The sequence below is a fragment of the Aedes albopictus genome, chromosome 2 (genome assembly GCF_035046485.1).
Source record: "Aedes albopictus strain Foshan chromosome 2, AalbF5, whole genome shotgun sequence".
NCBI lineage: Eukaryota > Metazoa > Arthropoda > Insecta > Diptera > Culicidae > Aedes > Aedes albopictus.
Window position 1 is genome coordinate 84,900,845 of NC_085137.1, and position 20,297 is coordinate 84,921,141.

At 38.1% G+C, this 20,297-nt stretch overlaps 1 protein-coding gene across 5 annotated transcripts in view; it reads left to right on the forward strand.

The window, feature by feature from the left end:
* LOC109428028 (protein bark beetle) overlaps positions 1 to 20,297 on the forward strand; it is a 64,556-nt gene that overhangs the window by 32,838 nt on the left and 11,421 nt on the right. For all 5 annotated transcript variants that reach the window (XM_062850011.1, XM_062850008.1, XM_062850010.1 and 2 more), the window contains exon 3: positions 19,178 to 19,353. In XM_062850011.1, the coding sequence (XP_062705995.1) occupies positions 19,178 to 19,353 (176 nt within the window). The remainder of the gene's footprint in view (positions 1 to 19,177; positions 19,354 to 20,297) is intronic.

Here is a 20,297-nt window from a genome sequence, read left to right on the forward strand (position 1 = left end):
GGACAAAAATATTATGTATTTAAAATATATTGTTCGTTATTCTAAATCTACATCTATCTCAATCAAATCTTTCTGCTCAATCGTACTTTGAATACATAATTTGATTTGCGAAGAATTTGACAGACTTTTTGAATAAACACCGTCGGTTAAATCATAATTGTTGACCATCCTATGTACCATCGTGTAACGTAGAAGGTGAAATCAATATGTTGTGCTCAAAATAGAGGTGGTCAAGACGGAAACATAATTAGAGATACAATTATTTAATTTTGTTTTAGGGAAATTGTAGTTTTTTTTACAAGATATGAAAGCTAATTAATAAATTAGTAATTGATATCAAATTGGACATGAGCATTAGACTTGAGATGTAAGAATAAATTCGATCAATATAGGTCAGTGCTTAGCGTAGAGACCAGTGAATCAAAATTCAACCATCGCGCAACAATAACGACAATGTCGCAACCTGAATTTGTTGCGACATTCTACCCAATGCGACATAGGTTTGTCCCAAATTGAACAGAATAGGACAAAGATCGTGCACCACGAGTTTAGAGATTTTTAAGCATTGCATTGTGATTTTCGAGCGGTAACTTCGAGTCGGTAAACATTGTAATGCTACTGAAAATGTATCATCAAAAAGTTTCGATTTTGGGTTAGTAATAATTGATTATTCACGAGTTGAAAAGTACGCAACAAATTCAGCTTCCGTTTTGTCTGCAACAAAAAATTCCGAGATCATATGATTATCTGTTATCAGATGGGATAAAGAGTAAACGTTGCGTCTTCTTTGTTGCTTGTTTTGTGCCTCTTTTGTCTGACAATTCCCTTCACTGGTAGAGACGGATAAAAACCCTAAGTGAAATATACAACAACCTCGCATATTTTGCTTCAAACGATGATCAGCGACGAACATATGTATACCTCGCATATAAATTAGTTATTTCTTCCAAACGTAACCTTTCCGTTTAATTTTATGATCCTTATCTCCTATACGCGCACTTAAGTCAGCCTACTCGGAGACAAACGCGTCCGTTTAACTATCCTTACCCCTTCAGAGGTTGTAGGTACTGACGTATAGTGTCGATCATCTAATCGTAAATTACCTTGTGCGCGGAGGAACGTGAATGGTGAACGTTTACCTGAATCGAACGACAGATCGAGGGCAACAACTTCGTCGTTACGCGTCTCTCCATCGTTATTACTCTGCGCGCTTAGCATTCATAATGCGTGGAGAGGTCAGCGGCCTTGAACAAAGCCTCAAACCTTAAGGACTTTGTGTGGCTTTCTCCTTCGTAGCAGCAGCAAGTCGTTACCTACTCTCTGCTTTTGATCATTCTTTCCTTGAGTCGTGTTTTTGTTGACTGCATTCTTCAATGAGGGTTGTTGTGTTATACACTGACTGCACTGGTATAGGCACAAGGCATACCTATCAAGATATGTGAAGGGAAATGCAGCACATGGATGATTACTACACGGCATGGCATTCACCGACCCGGATGCGGATGCGTCACCTGTGTTGAATTCTTTTCATCGGTGGTGCTTTCCTGTGCCCGTTTGTGGAATGGACTCAACCCATATCGCATTTGGACAAAATTCTAATGAGAATGAGGAGCGGGCGGATGTATCAACGGTATTCCGGTCATCGGAACCATTTGTTTGGGTTCGTTCAGCCACGATGCACCAATTCATACAATGAAGGTAATGCTCGCAGCTCACCCAAAATGTGTATAGGTTCATAGTAAATTGGCATAATGCTGAAAGCAATTATGCGGCTTCAAGCTTGGCTGCACCATAGCTAGACGCGCGTCGCGTCGGTCACCCGAGCAGGAACATATAACTGCAGAATACCAAAAACAAGCTATTCTATGCCTTGTATTTAAATCTGAAAACTTACAACATGAATAAAGTGAGATGTATTTTCAAGCTGAAATTATTGTACGTTCTGTAAGATTTACCAACCCTGCATACAACAAAATAGAACACACAAAGAATATGTGTTCAGTTCATTTTTGTTTATTTATTGTTAATTCAACGGACTTCTAAAGTTTAATTAAATATTAAAAAATAACAATTGTAATACCAAATTGAGCTACTTCGATCATCAATTTCTAAGAACAATTTCAACTTCTGATTTATAGACAGATCAATTACACAGCTGAAAGAAAGTGGTTCGTTTCTGATGCTCGGGCTCCCCGGCTGGTGTGGGCTCGGCATGACTGCGAAGACCGAAGCTTAATAACAGCTTTTTACGATCATGATCACGGTAGTGGTGATCATGATCATTACGTTTATTTGAGTAAAATTTCGATCGTCGTTACCAACGCCAGCGTTCACCTGCTTACGATGGATGCACTTTTTCGGTATTGAAACCGTCAATGTTTACCGAGTGTGACGATTGGCTCCAGGTGAGCATTAATTGACTCATTTTCGCTATTTCTGTAAATGCCGGCAAGCAGCAAATGGTGTTAATAAGTTTCATTTGGATGTTGGTTTCGATTTAAGTGAATGATTGGTGCTGGCATTACAAGAAATGAAATCTGCCGAACTGCTTCTGGTAATGATTGGTATGAGGTTGATCATCAATATTAACTACTTTTCCCGATCAACTTAGACAGCAGTATGGTGTCGGTAGAGGTTTAAGTTCAACTGGCTAAGAATAGCACTACGGGCCACATGTTCCAGTGGTAAGAGTCCACTAGAAATGTGACCCCTAATTCATGATGCGATGCGGCTATGTGCTTACCGTGCCTGAGAATGAATAACTTGGGGGCTAATATAAATCAAACTGCTAAGGACTGCGAGGACCGTGTATCCTCGCCTTTTCTCATTTTCCAAACGATACCGATCTGGTTTTATTGCTGCTGTTTTTTTGTTGTGATGTTATTGTAAAGAGTTTTATCTTTCGGTTTTGCTACAGGGTATATTCCTAAATCTGGGCGGGATATTACTGTAAAGTTTATTCCGAAAGTGGGTCGTGCGTCGTATGAAGAAGTAAAGAGTTTCACATCACAGTTTGACCTCTTTTCTTCTAAAATTCTTAAAACACATTGTGGATCATCACATCCGTGATGTTCATCTGGACAACGTGCCTTTTCATGTGAACCAACATGCTTACCAATCTGGAAAGTCCACTTTGACTCTTTTACACAAGGGTGTTTTCTTAGATATCGAGGGTTCCTTTGACAAGGTGCCTTTCGATGCCATATTGAAAGCCACACGGGGTCATGGTAAGTCTCCAATGATTCCCAATTGGATTCACCAAATGCGATATTTCGTCGAGCACCGATTAGGAAATTGAATGTTTGTGGATGCCCTCAAAGGGGAGTCTTGTCACCACTTTTGCGGAATCTCGTATCAGATACTGATATTGAGGCAATTCAGTGAGAGCGCTTTTCATACTTATGGTTTTGCCGACGACTACCCAACACTGTTAGGCACCCATTTCGGCTTAATGCAAAGCGTTCTTCAGATAGTTGAGGGCTGGTGTCGCCAATATGACCTTTCGGTAATCCGAGTAACACATCTATTGTTCTTTTTACGGAAAGGCGAAACCGTAATGTCGTTCGACCTTTGCGTCTCTTTGATTCTGAAATCAATGTAACTGAATAGGTTAAATACGTTGGAGTTATTCTTGATTCCAAGCTTTCCTGGACATTCCACATTGAGAAAGCTTGTATGGCCTTCGGGCAATGCTGGCGAACATTTGGCACAACTTGAGGTCTACAGGGTGAGGGAAAATTATCCGTGTTTTTTTTTCTCAGTGAATAATTCTCTTTTGACAGTTGCTGAAATAAGCGTACCTGCACCTTCTGAAAGATAAGCACCATGGGTACGTAAGTATTTCGGAGATAACGAATGCACATTTCAGTAAGACTGGGCTCCATCGCACTGAGCTAAAAAGACGTTGAAGATGTGCGCCACGCTTTTCCCTAGATATTCAACAAAAGATCAATGCTTTTCAAACTCTCCGGATCTGAATTCAATGATCTATTATGTATAGTTTATTCTAAAGTGCTACAAAGCATAGTTTGAATCGTTTGAAAGATAGTGACCAGAGCCTGGGGCGCAGTTTCTTTAGAAGAGCTACCGAACATTGTCGACAAGTTTCCTAAAAGGTTGAAGGCGTGTGTGAAAGCAAATGAGGGACATTTCGAAACCACTTTGTAAAATTTATGGAGCATATGGTTGTATCTTCCATCATTGTAAATAATCTGTTAATATCTTAAATGGAAATGAAGATATGACAAAAACATTTTACACGGATGATTTTTCCCCACCCTGTAAACCCCAAGTATACCAAACAGATTTACACAACTGTTGTTCGTCCAATAATGGTTTATGGATGTCTTGTGTGGTGGCAAAAGGACGAAGTGAGAACGATCCTGGAGCGTTCTCTTCAACTCCCACAAGAAACCAACCCAACTTGTGAAACGTCAAACGCAATAATGTTTACATTGAACAAGCTGTGTGGTTGCGCCAACAGATTCTTCTCCACAGCCTCTAGCTGAAAGAGTGTTCTTTAAACGGCTACGAAGCGCTGCTGTTTTGTGTTTTGGCAACATTACAAAAAGTACTGTATAAAAGCATCTGTTGTAGTGGCTGGGACTCTTACTCGATTTGCACATCTTCCGGCAAATCTTCCGGCATTGAATCGAAGTGCAATAAAAGCAACCCAAATAATTTCACAGCACAGAGATGGATAGCTGTAAAGAATTTGTGTAGTAGCTATATATCCGGTTTAAAGTTTGTTTTGACAATAATGTTTATATCCGTCAAGCCGTGTTGGTAAACCAACAGTTTTTTATGTACAGCTTCTAGCAGTAATGAAATCGCATAACGGCCTTTAAAGCGCTGCTGGTTTATGGATTTGTCAGTATAACGAATTGTACTGTATAGTAGCAGCTGTTTTGTTAGTGGGGACTCCTATTCGATTTGTTCAAGTTTTCACATTATCCGGGAAATCTTCCGAAGTTGGAATAGAGTGGAGTAAAGGCAGTCCCAGTGACAAGCAATGGATTTCTGAAAACCGAGTTTGGTAGCTGTATGGTGCTTGTTTTGCAGCCGTGTATTAGCTTATATTTTTATTTGACTACCTTCTCTTTTATTCAGCGTTGACTGCTTTTATTCAATGGTTACACAACAGAAAGCAAATGACTGAAGCTTATAGCGCTGAAAATGTTAGTTTGGGACATCAGTCTTACTCACTAGGTAGACACTGGACCGTTTTCAGGCCGACATCTTCATTCTTGTGCGGAGTACAATCAGAACTTCAACAACGCGCAATGGGCAAAGCAATATACTTCTGTTCAAATAGCCAGGCCAGGCTGCTATTAACGCACTTGCTTTGGCCAACTCTAGCTCGAAGTTAGTTATCACTTGTCGAACTCAAATGAATTGGCTGATGAGTTAGCTCGCACTGGAGCATCACATGGCTTCATTGGTCCTGAGCCAGCTGTTCCAGTATCGAAGTGTTGGGTAGTGCTTCATATTGAAACCTGGGTGCCCATTCAGCACAAACTATACTGGAATGGTGTGGAGTCATGTCGCGGGGTGACGAAATATCCTCAAATCTGTCTTAGCAGAATAGCAGCATGCCGGTCAAAGCACTGCACAGTGGGAAAAATCGACCCAAAAAACGGATCTTTTAACGCCGCTGGTTTCGGTACGTGAAGTTGACCGTTTCTGACGTAAAAAAATACGAGAAATCGATTGGTGCTAAGTTCATCCACCTCACGGCACGGGAAGTGGTCCATTTTGCCCCATTTCGCCCTTTTTTCATACAAGAAGAGATTCAAAATGTACTTTCAAAAAACAAGCACGTCTGTAGATCGTTGAAAATAGCTGCAGGTATAATTAGAGATTCATAACAATCATAAAAATACAATAAAGATCCTTTCAAATGCTTAATTTGCCCCATATGCCCCCACAACTGCTGGAAATTCACACTTTTACCTAATTATGAATGGATTTTTTATTTTACTGATTTTAAGTTGATTTTTTGGTATAAACAAAAAGCGCTTAATCTATTATCACCAGAACCATCTTCGGGAGTTGTCCAATTTGCCCCATTTTGCCCCATTTTCATAGAAAAAGGAGATTTAAAACGTATTTATAAGAAACAGATACTGCTACGTAACGTTAAAATTAGTTTTTGGTGCAATTGGCAGCTAACAGTTATCATACTCGTATATGAAAGATCTTTTCCCTATTTTACCCTACATGCCCCAAAAACTGCTGGATGATAACATTTTTGTATTGTTTTGTAACATCACTCTACATCATGGTTGCAACATGAAGTCATTTTTGATACATACAAATACGGTTTATCGATTAGCTTTAGAATCACGGGAGGGTACAAACAGCTGTCCAATTTGCCCAAATTCGCCCTGATTTTTTGTCGTCTCATGAATAAATTGATTTCTCGTGTTTGCTTATGTCCGAATTCATCGACTTCTGGTACTGAAACCAATGTAATCAAAAGGACATTTATAATACAGTCGACTCTCCATGTCTCGATATTGAAGGGACCATCGAGATAGGGAGAGATCGAACTGAAGAATCAATTAGTAATGCACACTAGATTGAAAAAACCTTCGTTACTAGGAAAAACCAACAACAAACAGATGTCACTCTGCCTTCCCATAATGTTTTGCGCCAAGGAAACGAGGTCTAGTAGCCTGTGAAAATGGGCATATCGACATACAGAGAGAAAGTCTAGAACAAAAACGATCGAGATCGCATCGAGATAGGGAGATATCGAGATAAGGAGATATCGACATGTAGAGAGGAAAAATGTACGTAGACTGAAGGGACCGATCAAACTATCGAGATATGGAGAGATATCGAGATGTAGAACATCGATACATGGAGAGTCGACTGTATATGACTTTTTTCCAATTCTTGCTTTTGGTGGGGAACTGAGGGCAAAATAAGAATTAATCTTAATCTTAATATGTGGCAAATATGCTCAGAATTTATTAAATGTAGCATCTTTAATATATACATATTGGTACTTTAAGACGGCCTATTTAATCAGTTTTGTTTATATTTGGCACATTTTATAAAATACTTATGATACCCTAATTCCCCATGAGAAGCTAAAATTATAGAAAAAGTCGTATATATGACTGTATTTTCGTTTACGTTGGTTTCAGCACCAATGAAAATGAGGGAAACTAATTCATTAATTTAATGAATTTATATATTAGCTTATAATTCATTACATTAAAAAGCAAGGCGAATTGGGGTAAAATGGACAGCTGTTTGTACCATTCCGAGAATGATTTTAGTATTAATCGATAAACCGCATTCGTATATATCAAAAATGATGTTTTGCAATCAGTGACATTGCAAAACCATACAAAATATGGCATTATCCAGCAGATTTTAGGGCATGTAGGGTAAAATAGGGAAAAGATCTTTCATATACGTGCATAATTACTGTTAGCTGCCAATTGCACCTAAAACTAATGTTAACGTTCCTTAGCAGTATATGTTTCTAATAAATACATTTTAAATCTCCTTCAATGAAAATAGGGCAAAATGGGGCAAATTGGACAACTCCCGAAGATGATTCTGGTGATAAAAGATTTATCGTTTTTTGTTTATGCCAAAAAAATCAACTTCAAATCAGTAAAATTAAAAATCTATTCATAATTAGGTAAAAGTGTGAATTTCCGGCCGTTGTTGGGGCATATGGGGCAAAATAAGCACTTGAAAGGATCTTTATTGTATTTTTATGATTTCTTTGAACCACTAATTATATCTGCAGCTATTTTCAACGATCTACAGTTGTGCTTGTTGTTTGAAAGTACAATTTGATTCTATTATTGTATGAAAAAAGGGCAAAATGGGGCAAAATGGATCACTTCCCGTGCCGTGCGGTGAATGAATTTAGCACCAATCGATTTCTCGTATTTTTTTACGTCAGAAATGGTCAACTTCACGTACTGAAACCAGCGGCGTTAAAAGATCCGTTTTTTGGGTCGATTTTGCCCACTGTGCACTGACTGGCCACTGCCGACTCAACTATCACATAGCCAATATTCAGCAAGCTGATTCATTTGTATGCGATAACTGTGAATCTGATTATGGAACTGCCCAGTCAACACACGATCGCATATGACGTTGAATAGGATGCTAAAGTGGAGGCGATATGCGTACACTTTACACGCGGTTAAATGGAAGCAGGTACGCATATGGCCTCCACTTAAGCATCCTATTCATCATCATTTACGACTTTGTGTTAGCTGGGTGTGTGTCGTTTGATATGTAACTGTGCAGTTTTTGCGCAACTGCGTTTCCGAGTACTCGGCAAACACTTATTAAGTGTAAATGACTTCAGAAAGCTGAATCTTCAGGATGTTCTGTTGTTCTTGACCCGCTGTGGTAAAGAGCTACGTGCTCTCTTTACGCTTCATGCGTTATTACAGTGCCCTTTTTCAGAGCACTGTTTGAACCCATTGTGGTACGCCTTAGCGTTAGTACCCTCTTCCAGGGTATCTTTCCCTATTTCTCTTCCTATCCCTATCCCCATCCTATTGCTTATGCCTTTCCTATGTCATCAGGTAGATGATGGAATAGAATTTTATTATGGCGATGGCACAAATGTCCCAAAAGGAGGATAACGTGCCTCTGATGTCAGCCTTCTTATATCTGATACCACCAAAGCACGAATTTTATGCCTGTTTCCAGTATCTAAAAGGGTTTCTTCAGCCAGCGCAGTGGTTTGTTGATGTAGCTGAATATATTATCATTATAACCGCATTCAAATCTTGTGTGATACACTACCATTTTTAATGTAATGTACTACTTATTGAAACGAACCATAGCACGCACCAAGCGCCACCGTTCCATGGTTGGTTTCCATCGCTGTGGAACAAATTATGCTTGAATTTTGTATGAGCAGCAAAGTGACTTCACGCTCACCGCAATCCAGCACACACAACGGAAGAGTCGCCGTTGGGAGACGTTAGTGCTGTTAAGATGCAATCATTGCTAGATGGTAACTTTGCGCTGTTCATTTTCTTCGCGGACATCGCTGATCAGTGTTAAACATCAGAAAACGAGTGAAGCCTTATTGTCTTATATAACGCTTCACATGGTTTTTGAGCAACCCTAGCTGTCACAAAGTATGCAGAAGCGAGTGAACGGCAAACCATTTGGTAGTTGAATTGCTGATGAGTACGATAAAAGTGTTATTTTGGAATTAAAATTCATAACATTAATTTCAAAGGTGCACCGTTTCATCTTCTTATACACTATCGGTCAACAGACTGGAAACGATGAAATCATGATGATGTTCAACATTCATATATCTGTACTTTTTTGTACTATTTGATATTTTCTTTGCGTATGAAATGAAAAAAAAATATATTTGTTCTGTTCATTGATAAATTGTGGTACTATGTAAGTACTTTTTTGTATATTTGTCAAGTTCTATAAAAGCCATCAGATAAAAATACCAAAAGCTCGTAGTACTTGGTCATTTTGGTCGTCACAATTTTGTAAAAATAAGTCATAATTTTAGATTTATATTTTTGCAATTTCTCATCGTAATAGGCTGTTTTACCTCACGCAAATTTGACAGGAAAAGGCCTACTTTCCCACACCAAGTTAGCAGTGCGGTAATGGTTCATTACAGCACTGATTTGCGTTGCGTAATGAACCATTACAGCACTGTTTTCAGTTTTGGTTAACATCTTGATGCTTTCTGGGCGCAGTTTTGAAAAAATGTGATTGCTGCACAGTATAATCCTTCTATGATCGGACTTTCTTATACATGGCTATAAACATCAGTGTGCAGTTTGATGAAAGTTTTGTTAAAAAACTATCCTCAAGCGGTAATTCATGAAATTACAAAAAAAAACGTTGTACGCAATGCGGTGCAGAACTCGATTTTTACAGCACTCGTCGTAATTATCCAACTCGGCAAGCCTCGTTGAGTAAATGTACGACTCGTGCTGTAAAAATCTTCATTCTGCACCTTGTTGCGTAAACTACTATTAAAATTACTTAATAATAAAAATAATATGCAAATAGAGGGACTTATGTAGTAACCCTATGTCAAATGTATTTTGCTGTTTAATATCTTCTAAACAAGATCCAAAATATTCATGTCTATTATACAATGTAAAAAGTCTAATATTTCCGTGTGCAGAAGAGGTGAATCAAATCTTTTGTACGATAGTGTAGATATTTTCAATGTTTCACAAAGTTGTGTCCACCCACAAAAGTAGCTGAAACAAAGACAGTTAAGTCCTCCTGTAATAGGGGAGAGTGCTCCAAAACTCACTTAAAAATTGGCCGAACTGAACGATCTTCATTTTTTGGGATACAGCTTTTATATGCACGTAATAGAGTTTCGTCAATATTGAAAGTATTCCTATTATTTTCTAAATTACCAAATAGAGATTTCCTTGACTTCCTTCAACACCCGCACAGTGTATACACTGAAATTGAATCGAATTGAAAAATATCCATTGGCAAAAAAAAGCTCTACGTGCTTATTAAACCCAGTGCAGCAGTCTACGTTTCAGTAGAGATGGACAACTACGCTAAGAAGAACAACATCAAAGACAGAATAGGTTTAGAAAAGCAAAACCTTTAAAAAAACTTTTGGTGACGCTTGGTTGTTTATTTTTATTCTCCATGATTCGCTTTAAATGACGAAGAAATGCGTTCTGAAACAGCAGTGTTGATGCATAGCACATTTGTCAATAAAAGCCATAGATAAGCACTTTTTTTTTGGAGAGATTTGGAAGCTTTGTGGAAACATGTGCCAAGATGTCTTACCCAGTTGAACACAAACGATGATCTTAAAGTATGCTTCAAAAGGAAAAATATAGTTGACCTTTGCTGGCGCATATTTCATCACATACCCCTACCTTTCTACGGATGAGTCGGAAAAAGGTAGACAGACATTGCTCCAGTAAATCCAGTTATCTTTTTGTTTTGCTTCTATTTTCGGCTTTTAATGGGCGTTCGTCCGACCGGCGGTGACGTTGCTCCGTCCGTTCGTTGATGAGACGGACTTACGAAAACAACTCGAGCGTGACTCAGTCGTGGTGCGTATACCGACAGTAGTGACGGACTCCACCAACAACTAAAAGAAACGTGATGTGCTCCGCACAGGTCAAGCTAGTTAAATTAGGGCAAACCGGCCACGGAGGAGAGTGTTTCCGAGTAAAGGCGACACATACCATACCCATAGGAATAGGGCTAGATTTGAATGCACACGCGATGAAGGAGTGTGCTCCGAAACACTAAATTGGGTCGGTAGGGACTTCGTAAATCCAATTACAGGGTGCGAGCTAAAACTTGCGTCACGAGGTGCACGGTCAGCATAATTGATAGAATTTGAAGCGTGCCTGCCTGGTCACTGGGTTAATGAGACTTGGCTTAATTTGTGAGAAGATATATTGTAAGACATCATGTATCATAGAACTTATTAGGAACAATGTCTTTCTATACATAGGAGGACTATATACCACCATATGATGGGAAATGTGACTAAACTAAACTAAACTACTAAACTACGTAGACTCTATTTTAGCCATCTCAGTATCCCCCTCCCCCTCGTAGACTATTATCCATACAAAATTTTACAAACATTAAAATAAGTATTTCCGGTTAATTGTTTGAAGATTAAAAGGATTAATTTGTTGATCAATTTTCGACGTAATTCGTAGATAAGCTTCTCAGGGATTTTGTTTCGTGAGTCTTCAATTTCTCAAAAATTAAAATAATTAAATTTCATATGTTTCCAAAACTTGTTTCAAAGAAGTCTCTTGAAGGACTTTTCGTTAAAAAGTAGGGGTGTAAAAAAAAAAACAAAAATAATATTTGATGACATTTAAGAACCATTCTCCAATCGGGTTCCTTAAACATAAAACATTACATCAATTATCGTTATAAATTTTCAAATATGATGAAAAAGAATGTATCCGCACAAGCTCCCTGAAGCATTTAAAAAGTTTTCAAAAGCGTCAGTTCGACGAGCTGTAGGATGCCACTACACTGTTTGTCATTATGCCAAATATTTGCTATTGATTTTCGACATTCATCCAAGGTTGCTATGGTTCACGTTGTGTTGGTCATTAGTTGGGCTTGCATGGCCAAATATTTGTCATGTCTAATGGGACCTTAGTACGTACAGAGCAGAGGCAAAAAAACTCCCAGGATATTAGTTGTGATAGATCTTTTAGAAAGGTAAGCTGAGTGAAGCAGGCTCTGTACAAGGCTCTGTACCAGGTGATGTCTAAAATCAGAGAGTTCTTATAAAAAAGAAGTTGTTTTTTGCAAATCTTCTAAAGTATAGCTTTCTACAATTCCTTTCTTTACCCAAAATTGTTTGCAGCGCGCATCACGAGAACCATGATTTTTCAGAAATTTTTTTTACAAATTCAGTCAGAAATCATATAATCATTTGTTATCCAGTTCTTGAAACTCGTATCGAAAGATATATCTTTTGATATCTATACCATTCCAGAAAATAATCCCTGGAACTTTATTGCGATTTCTAGTGAAAATGTCGGGAAATTTCTGGTATGAGTTACTATTAGCTAAGCTTATGGTTGATGCTTTTGAAAATGATTTCAAGCTTTGCTTCTAGCTCTGCTGAAACTTCTGAAAACAAACTTAAAAGAATTGTAAGAATTTCTATTGATAGTAATAATAAACACGTCAAAAATGTTTCAAGATTGTTTTTAGCCTTACCAGTAGAAACTTCTCTCAAGTATATCTGAAGGAATTATATCAAATTTTCATAAGTAGATGCTTTAATACATTTAAGGTACCCCGGGGCAAGTGGGACCTAAAAAAATGCTAGTTTGGTTTTGTCAAGCCAAAAAATTCTAAACATAAATAATTTTAAAATTCCAATGATTCTAAAAGACATTGTTGGTATATTTCTTCTTATTAACGTGCATTAAAACTGTTTCAAAACTTTTACCTTCTGTATATTATGCAAATAATTAAAAGTGGAGCAGATCTTCATTTACTCCGTATCACGGGGCAAGTGGGACCTATTCGGAATGTTTATTCAAATAGCTTAATATTGTTGTTGCATATGTGTAAGGTAGCATAAATTATAAATATCTTATACAAATAACTTTGTTTAGCGATTTATGTTGGAAGAGTTTTGTGGTATCGTACATAAATTACTTAACACATATAATAACGAAGCACTGAGAAAAAAATGATTTAACTTTAGCAGCTCGTACAAAACAAATTGATTTTTTTATACAAAAAGAGCCATAAAGTTCAATGCCAAAAGATTTACAAACTTGCTTTTCATATTACGTAGTTGATGAATCGCACCAAAAGATTTTTCAAGATTTCTAGATGTTACCCTTACATAATTTTACGATCATTAAATAAATATTTTTAAATCGTGAACTTTGAATACGTCGTTTTCCATTTTTTCATACTTTATGGCCGGTTTCTTAACACTCAGAAAAACTCATTATGCAGCGAAAAACGAAAAAATAATAGGATCTGCGTAGGCGCAAGCACTCCAAATATTATCCTGGAACCGAAAAAAAGTTTTACTTTATTTTTTATTCTATTTTAAAACGACGAATGTAGTAGGGTATGTTAACCTCACTTTATGAATTTAGAATTACATATAAATAACAGTAACATATATGGTCTTTTTATGGTGAGAACAATAACAATTTTTGAATTCAAAGTAATCGTTGGTGTGATACCTATGTTTTCCATGAAGAAAGTTTGCTTTAAAAATAAAAAATAAAAAAATTTAGCCGTAGATCTCACTTGCCCCAGATTCTCACTTGCCCCGGGGTACCTTACTCTTTTATTTTTGAATTTTTTAATGATCATTTCCTGAGGATTCTTTTGAAAGTATGACGAGAAATGGTCCAAGGAATTCCGAAAGACTTGTTCTTTTGGGTTTCAACTCCACTAGTAATTCAATTATGAGTTGCGATGGGGATCGTGATCGGGTGGCATTGTTCGATGCAAAAAGTGAAAAATAGCGCGTGTTTGGGGCAGTTGCTATGGGGACCGCGATTGGGTGGCATTGTTTAAAGGAAAAAGTGAAAAATAACGCGTGTTTGGGGCAGTTGCAGTGGGAATCGCGATCCGTTGGCATTGCTCGAAAAAAAAAGTGAAAAATAACGCGTGTTTGAGGCAGTTGCGATGGGGATCGCGTTCGGGTGGCATTGTTCGAAGGAAAAAGTAAAAAATAGCGCGTGTTTGGGGCAGGTGCACATTGTCCTTCCTCGTGAAATGATTGAAATGGATGCACATTGCACACTTGATAGCAAACAGTATTGCAGAAAATTGAAGGAGTTAAGGAGTGGTTGCGGTCATCCGACGACATGGAACTGGGTGAGATCATTCCGAGTTTATTTATCTTTACAAACTAGAAGAAGTTGGGGTAATTTTGCCAATGCGTTTCTATGAGGACTCCTGGAGTCTGTAATATCTGCAAATTAATCTTGTAGCTCTGGTGCAGGCCTAATATTGAAGTAATAAAAATGTTAGAAGAAAGTGATTGCAGTTCACAACAATCACTGAACAAATTTAAAATAATTGGCTTAACCACCTCAACGGCTGTCGATCACATGTAATACATGGGTCTACTCTTAGTAAAATACCTAATTCGAAAATAGCTAACTAAGCTTATTCTCTGTATACTCTAAGTTCAATACTGTGGGAAACGCGCGACTATTTCCGTGAGTCGGTCGGTTTTCTCAGTAGGGAGATGGGGACGCGAGTATTGAATGCGAAATCAGAAGCGCGCGGTAACTTTCGTGGAAAAGTCGGTTTTCACGGGAGTGTAAACGATCAATGTGATGACGTGTTTATTATAGAACGATCGTTGACGTATGTGCATTACCCTTACTATCGCGACCAAATAAATCATAATCGGGATGAAGACCGTGTCGTGTATTTTCAGATAACTATTGGATCATATCACCTACCAAAGCTGACTCCAAGATCCACACCATACCCTACCCTACTAACATATACTCCTTCCCGAGACAATTGTGGGGATGCTGTGGATTTCACGGTTTCTACACGCAAAAAAAAATCCGTTCCGATATACGTGCACTCCCAATCACGGCAACGGGAACGAACGGGAACTATATGCATAGCAACGATAACAACTAGAACGCTTCATATTGACAGCTGGAACTAATTCCAGTTCACGGTGTATATTTGCTTGTTCTCATATTTGCGTTTGTTTGTTCACGTTTATCAGAACGGTTTTCTGAGCGTGTAATAACATCGGTTGTCGAACTAACATTCCTTCCCTTTCCCGATGACCGTAAGGGGACGGCGCCGTTATTGACTTTAAAATATTGAACTCTCGAATTGCGTACATAGAGAATGTGTAGCTAGTCCTTAGCACCATTCATTGGGTCTCTGTGCAACTTTGATTGTTCTGGTCAATCACGGAGTAACAACTACGATGTGTACAATTATCTTTGCTTTGCTCATCTCCACTAGAAATCCAATTACAAAACTCTGACCGCACAAATGTGGCCCAAAAGTTCCAGCAAGCTCTTTCAAGATGAAGTTAGGGTAGAGATTTACTTTGTCATATACGCTAATTACCGTTTTTTCAGATGGTAAATTGCCAATAAGTAAAAATATTCCAACTTACCTTAGCCAATGACTTATTTGTTGGAAGCAGAACCAACCCCTATAGGATATCGAATAATTGTGCAAAATTTCGCTTTCAATTTCATTCCACTTACGGCTTCACATTTTTTCTCATTTTGCGTATGACGAAGAAACCCGCACCAAAGTAGCAGCTACCTGCTACATAATTGTTCTTCATCACCGTTCAATTTTTTCTTCACCAGGTTAATTTGTTGACCTGATCAATTCACACCACACAAAAGCTCTGAGGAACTTCAAAGCTGGATTTCCCTGCAGCATAATGCAACAAAAGCTGCTCAATTATTGAAATAAATTGTTTTTTTTTTTTCCGTCGGTAAACTTCACAACAAAGAATTTGTCTTCGTCCCTGGGAAGATGCAGGCATTTTTTGCATACTAAACATCGTATTTCACAACCACAGAGAAAGATTTGTTCGTTGCATTATGATAGCGTTTTATGGTCTGGTGTACAAAAATACCCAAGTAACACACCTGTCACAGAATAGTCATGGCAGAGCAGGTTTCTGTTGCGCAGAAGTCACTGTGACTGACTTCTTGAAAGTAAGTATCTATGCTACAAGATCCCCAGGTCCTCAGGACTGACCCAAGCAATACACATGTTATATAAAAGTTACAACAGCGCAAGTTTTGGTTGTATAGGAGTTTATTAGACTTTATTCCAACACAATGTCAGATTTACGTCAAATTAACTTCTATACAACCAAAACTTGCGCTGTCGTTACTTCTTTATAATATGTGTGTTGCTTGGGGACAAATTGATCTGGTGATTGAATCATAAAATGATGAACAATACATCTTATAATGCTTCGAAATAGGGTATCGGGATGCTTCGTTGGCATAGCCCCCTCGTTCGGCCTATCTCAATGTAAACCAAAAACTCAAACAAACACGCATAACTGGATATCGGAAAAGCTATGCGCCAAACAACTGTAACATTTCGTTTCAATTTTAGCACTTTGGAGCATTAAAATTGAATGAAAATGTCACTTTGTTTAACTTTTGTAGACGCCATGATTCTTCGGCTTAGTGGGTAGTCTATACACATGATCATAAATGGCATGATTCTGGAACATTTCGAATTAACTTTTCAATAACTGAACATTTGATGCGACGGTTAAAGACGCTATTTTGAACTTGTGTATTTGTTTTCAACGAATAATAACTATTTTACAAATTGAATGTGGGCCGAATATTGAGGACATTTTTTTCACTATGTACCCAAATCTTGGCCCATCAGTAAAGTGACGTCAAAAACAACGATAAAAAGGCGTCAACAACATTTCTTGCGTAAGAACCAGAAAGAACGAACAGGAAGAAAGATTTTGTGTACGGTGACTGTAAAAATATAACACAATAATAGGGTTGCGTTGTTTTCGTTACTAGATTAAGAAAGAACTTTAGTTAAAGTGATTTATTTATAGTTTTTTGAAAATTTGGCTCCGAAAATGTAATTTAAAAGTAAGATTGGTGAACAAACAGAGATGATACTTCAGCAGAAATATTGAAAAAATAAGATAATAAGTGTTTCTAGTGCATGGAAAGCAATAGGCCAACGTTGTATCCATTGACAGGCCAATGTTTGTACCATAGACCAACGTTGCATACGCATCGAACTTTTTCAGCTTAATTAAGTAAATTCTTGAATATTTACGTAAGTTTACTTCCAATTGGAAAAACATGCATTGCCTAGAGTGTGTAATAGGGTCAACATATTATTTCTAGTGCTATTAATTCATGAGTTATGGTCAAAATTGTCAAGGCGGCTTGCAAATTAGGCCAAGGAATGGTACACATACCCTATACTACCTACAATAAACCATATCCACGTGCACCGTATTTCAATCTTGGTTACATAGTCACACACAAACTTTCGCGGTATCATAACGTTAAGCTGAGTCATGCGAGGTACGTTTCTATATAACGGTGACGCATTCATTTCACAGAATTGGTCTCTTGGAATTAAAACCTAAAAGTTCTATTGCGATTGTACGTAACGGTTCTTCATGACGTTTTAATTGCATTCAAACAGTCACGCAATACACATCGCTTCGATGACGATCGTGAACCACACGTCATTTTAGCGGCAGATTGTTAATGTTAATAGGGCCACACGAAGTCATCCACTTGACGCTTTTGAAATCAAACATGGGGACACGACGTATTCACAGTCACCTATAGCTAGCGTGTAGTAGCAGGTGAATAGCCTAGTCTAGCGACGGCAACACTAACGTTGCTCGCGTGACGAATCGTTCCGCCCATCGTTTTCATTCATAAAATCGAGTCTGGGTAGGTACTACGCTTCGATGATTGTGGAGAGGATGGTAGCGGGTGGACTATGTGAGTAGGTGTTAAGAAAAACATCCGCTTTCGCTGCTCTCGGCGAAAGGTTAGGTCAGCCGTTAATTAATTAAGAAGACAGATCGCGCTCTAAGCCAATTTAGTGCTGAAAGAAGATCCGATGAGTTGAGTTGAGGAGTTGCACGTACCGCTCTCCACATATCTATCACATGTATCTATGCAATGTTGTATGATGGGCGGCACCATGTGTAGCTTGGTCGAGGTCAATTACTAAATGGCGACATATTTACTGGTCTGAAATGCAATCAAGATCGATTTAAGATGTGAATGGGTCAGTGGCGTAGCCAGAAATTGTCTCTGGGAGGGGTTTTCAACGGTCAATGATACCTTTTTTGATTAGACTTTACATTATTGTAAAATGTAATGAGCAATTGTATTCGTAGTTTGAAAATAGCGGCGCAGCCGAAATTTTTTTCGCCACAGAGCGCTTTATACTGCAAATTTGTTCCACAAATTTTGGCTCTGGAGGGGGTTTAACCCTAAAACCCCCCCGTGGCTACGCCAGTGGAATGGGTGAATCGGGGTGATGATTTACTTAGGCGTGTGTTAAACATCTTGTTAATAAGGTTTGAATTTATTATGGTTGCGCATTAAAATCTGAATGTATTGTGCAATGGTTTAATGATTTTAACCGAAATAAGATTTAAATAATTTTGCACATATTTCAATCATATCGAACTTTTACAAATATGAATCTCAATTTTCTTTGAATGTAAATCAATTGAATTGAACAAATATAAGCTTCCAAAAAAATCTTATAGCAACAATCTCAACTATTGGCAAAACAACAGCTTTCTATGAAGTAACAAACTGCATATCGTGTTAAACTTTGCCGTGCGAATTCATGCAGGGGCAATTACAGCAATTTTCTCAAGCTGTTAATCGTAGTTTCCATCAAGAAATTTTCACCACTTCGGACTGAGGTGGTGGTCGTGGAAGCTTCAACGTACTTATCTGCGCCTCCACCGCAACTCGGTTACTCGGTTAAAAGGCTTTCGTTTTCGCTTGGCCATCACTTGTCTGCTCGGCCCGGCCTACAGCTGATTTCGTTTTCGCTTTCGTTCATGCGTGCGCTCGTACCGTACTGATAGAGTAATGTTATAAACGATTAGTTGCTGATAATAATAACTCATGTTTTTTTTCTGTTTTCTATTTCGCGCTTGCAGGGTACATCGGAAAATAAAATAACGTTCACATCGTTACCCAACTCCGGCTACAAGGACATCGAATCGGATCCTCGAGACGTTGGTGCTCGATTGGTAGATGGTCCCAACCCGCTGGCGGGAAGACTACAACTACTGAATCAAGGAAAATGGCGATCGGTGTGCAGCAACTCGAAGAAGTAAGTTTAATTTTATACTGATTGGAAAATGGAAGAATATGCCCTACCCGTAAAAAGTTGTTGAATCACGTGCTCAGCAGATGAATGGGAACGGTAATCCTCCACGTAAATCTGCAGATTTTTAAAATCAATAAATCAAGGAATCGAGGAATCAAGCAGTCAAGTAATCAAGGGACCAATAAATCAAGCAGTCAAGGAATCAAGCAACCAAGGAATCTATGAATCTGGGAATTATATAATCATGGAATCAAGGCATCGAGCAGTCAAGCAATCAAGGAAACCAGGAATCAAAGAATCAAGGAATCAAAGAATCAAGGAATCAACGAATCAAGGAATAAAGAAACCAATGAATCAAGGAATCAAGAAAGCAAGGAATCAACGAATCTAAGAATCTAAGGATCAAAAAATCAAAGAATCAGAGAATCAAAGAATCTAAGAATCAAAGAATCGAGCAATCATGGAATCAAGAAATCAAGAAATTAATGAATCATGGAATCAAGAAATCATGTAATCAAGGAATCAAAGAATCTGGGATTCGAAGAGTCTGGGAATCGAAGAGTCTGGGAATCGAAGAGTCTGGGAATCAAAGATCCAAAGAATCACGAAATCAAGGAATAAAAGAAATCAAGTTATCAAGGAATCAAGAAACCATGGAATCAAGAAATCATGGAATCAAGGAATTTAGAAATTAAGGAATCAAGGAATCAAGTAATCAAGGAATCAAGAAACCATGGATTTAAGATATCATGGAATCATGAAATCATGGAATCATGAAATCATGGAATTAAGGAATCAAGGAACCAAGGAGTCAATGAGCTAAGAAATCAAGGAATCAAGAAACGAAGGAATCGAGGAATTAAGTAGACAAGGAATCAACAAAGAATTAATGAATGAATAAGCCAAAAAATTAAAGAGTCGGAAAAGTTCGAAGGCCCTAACTCTTA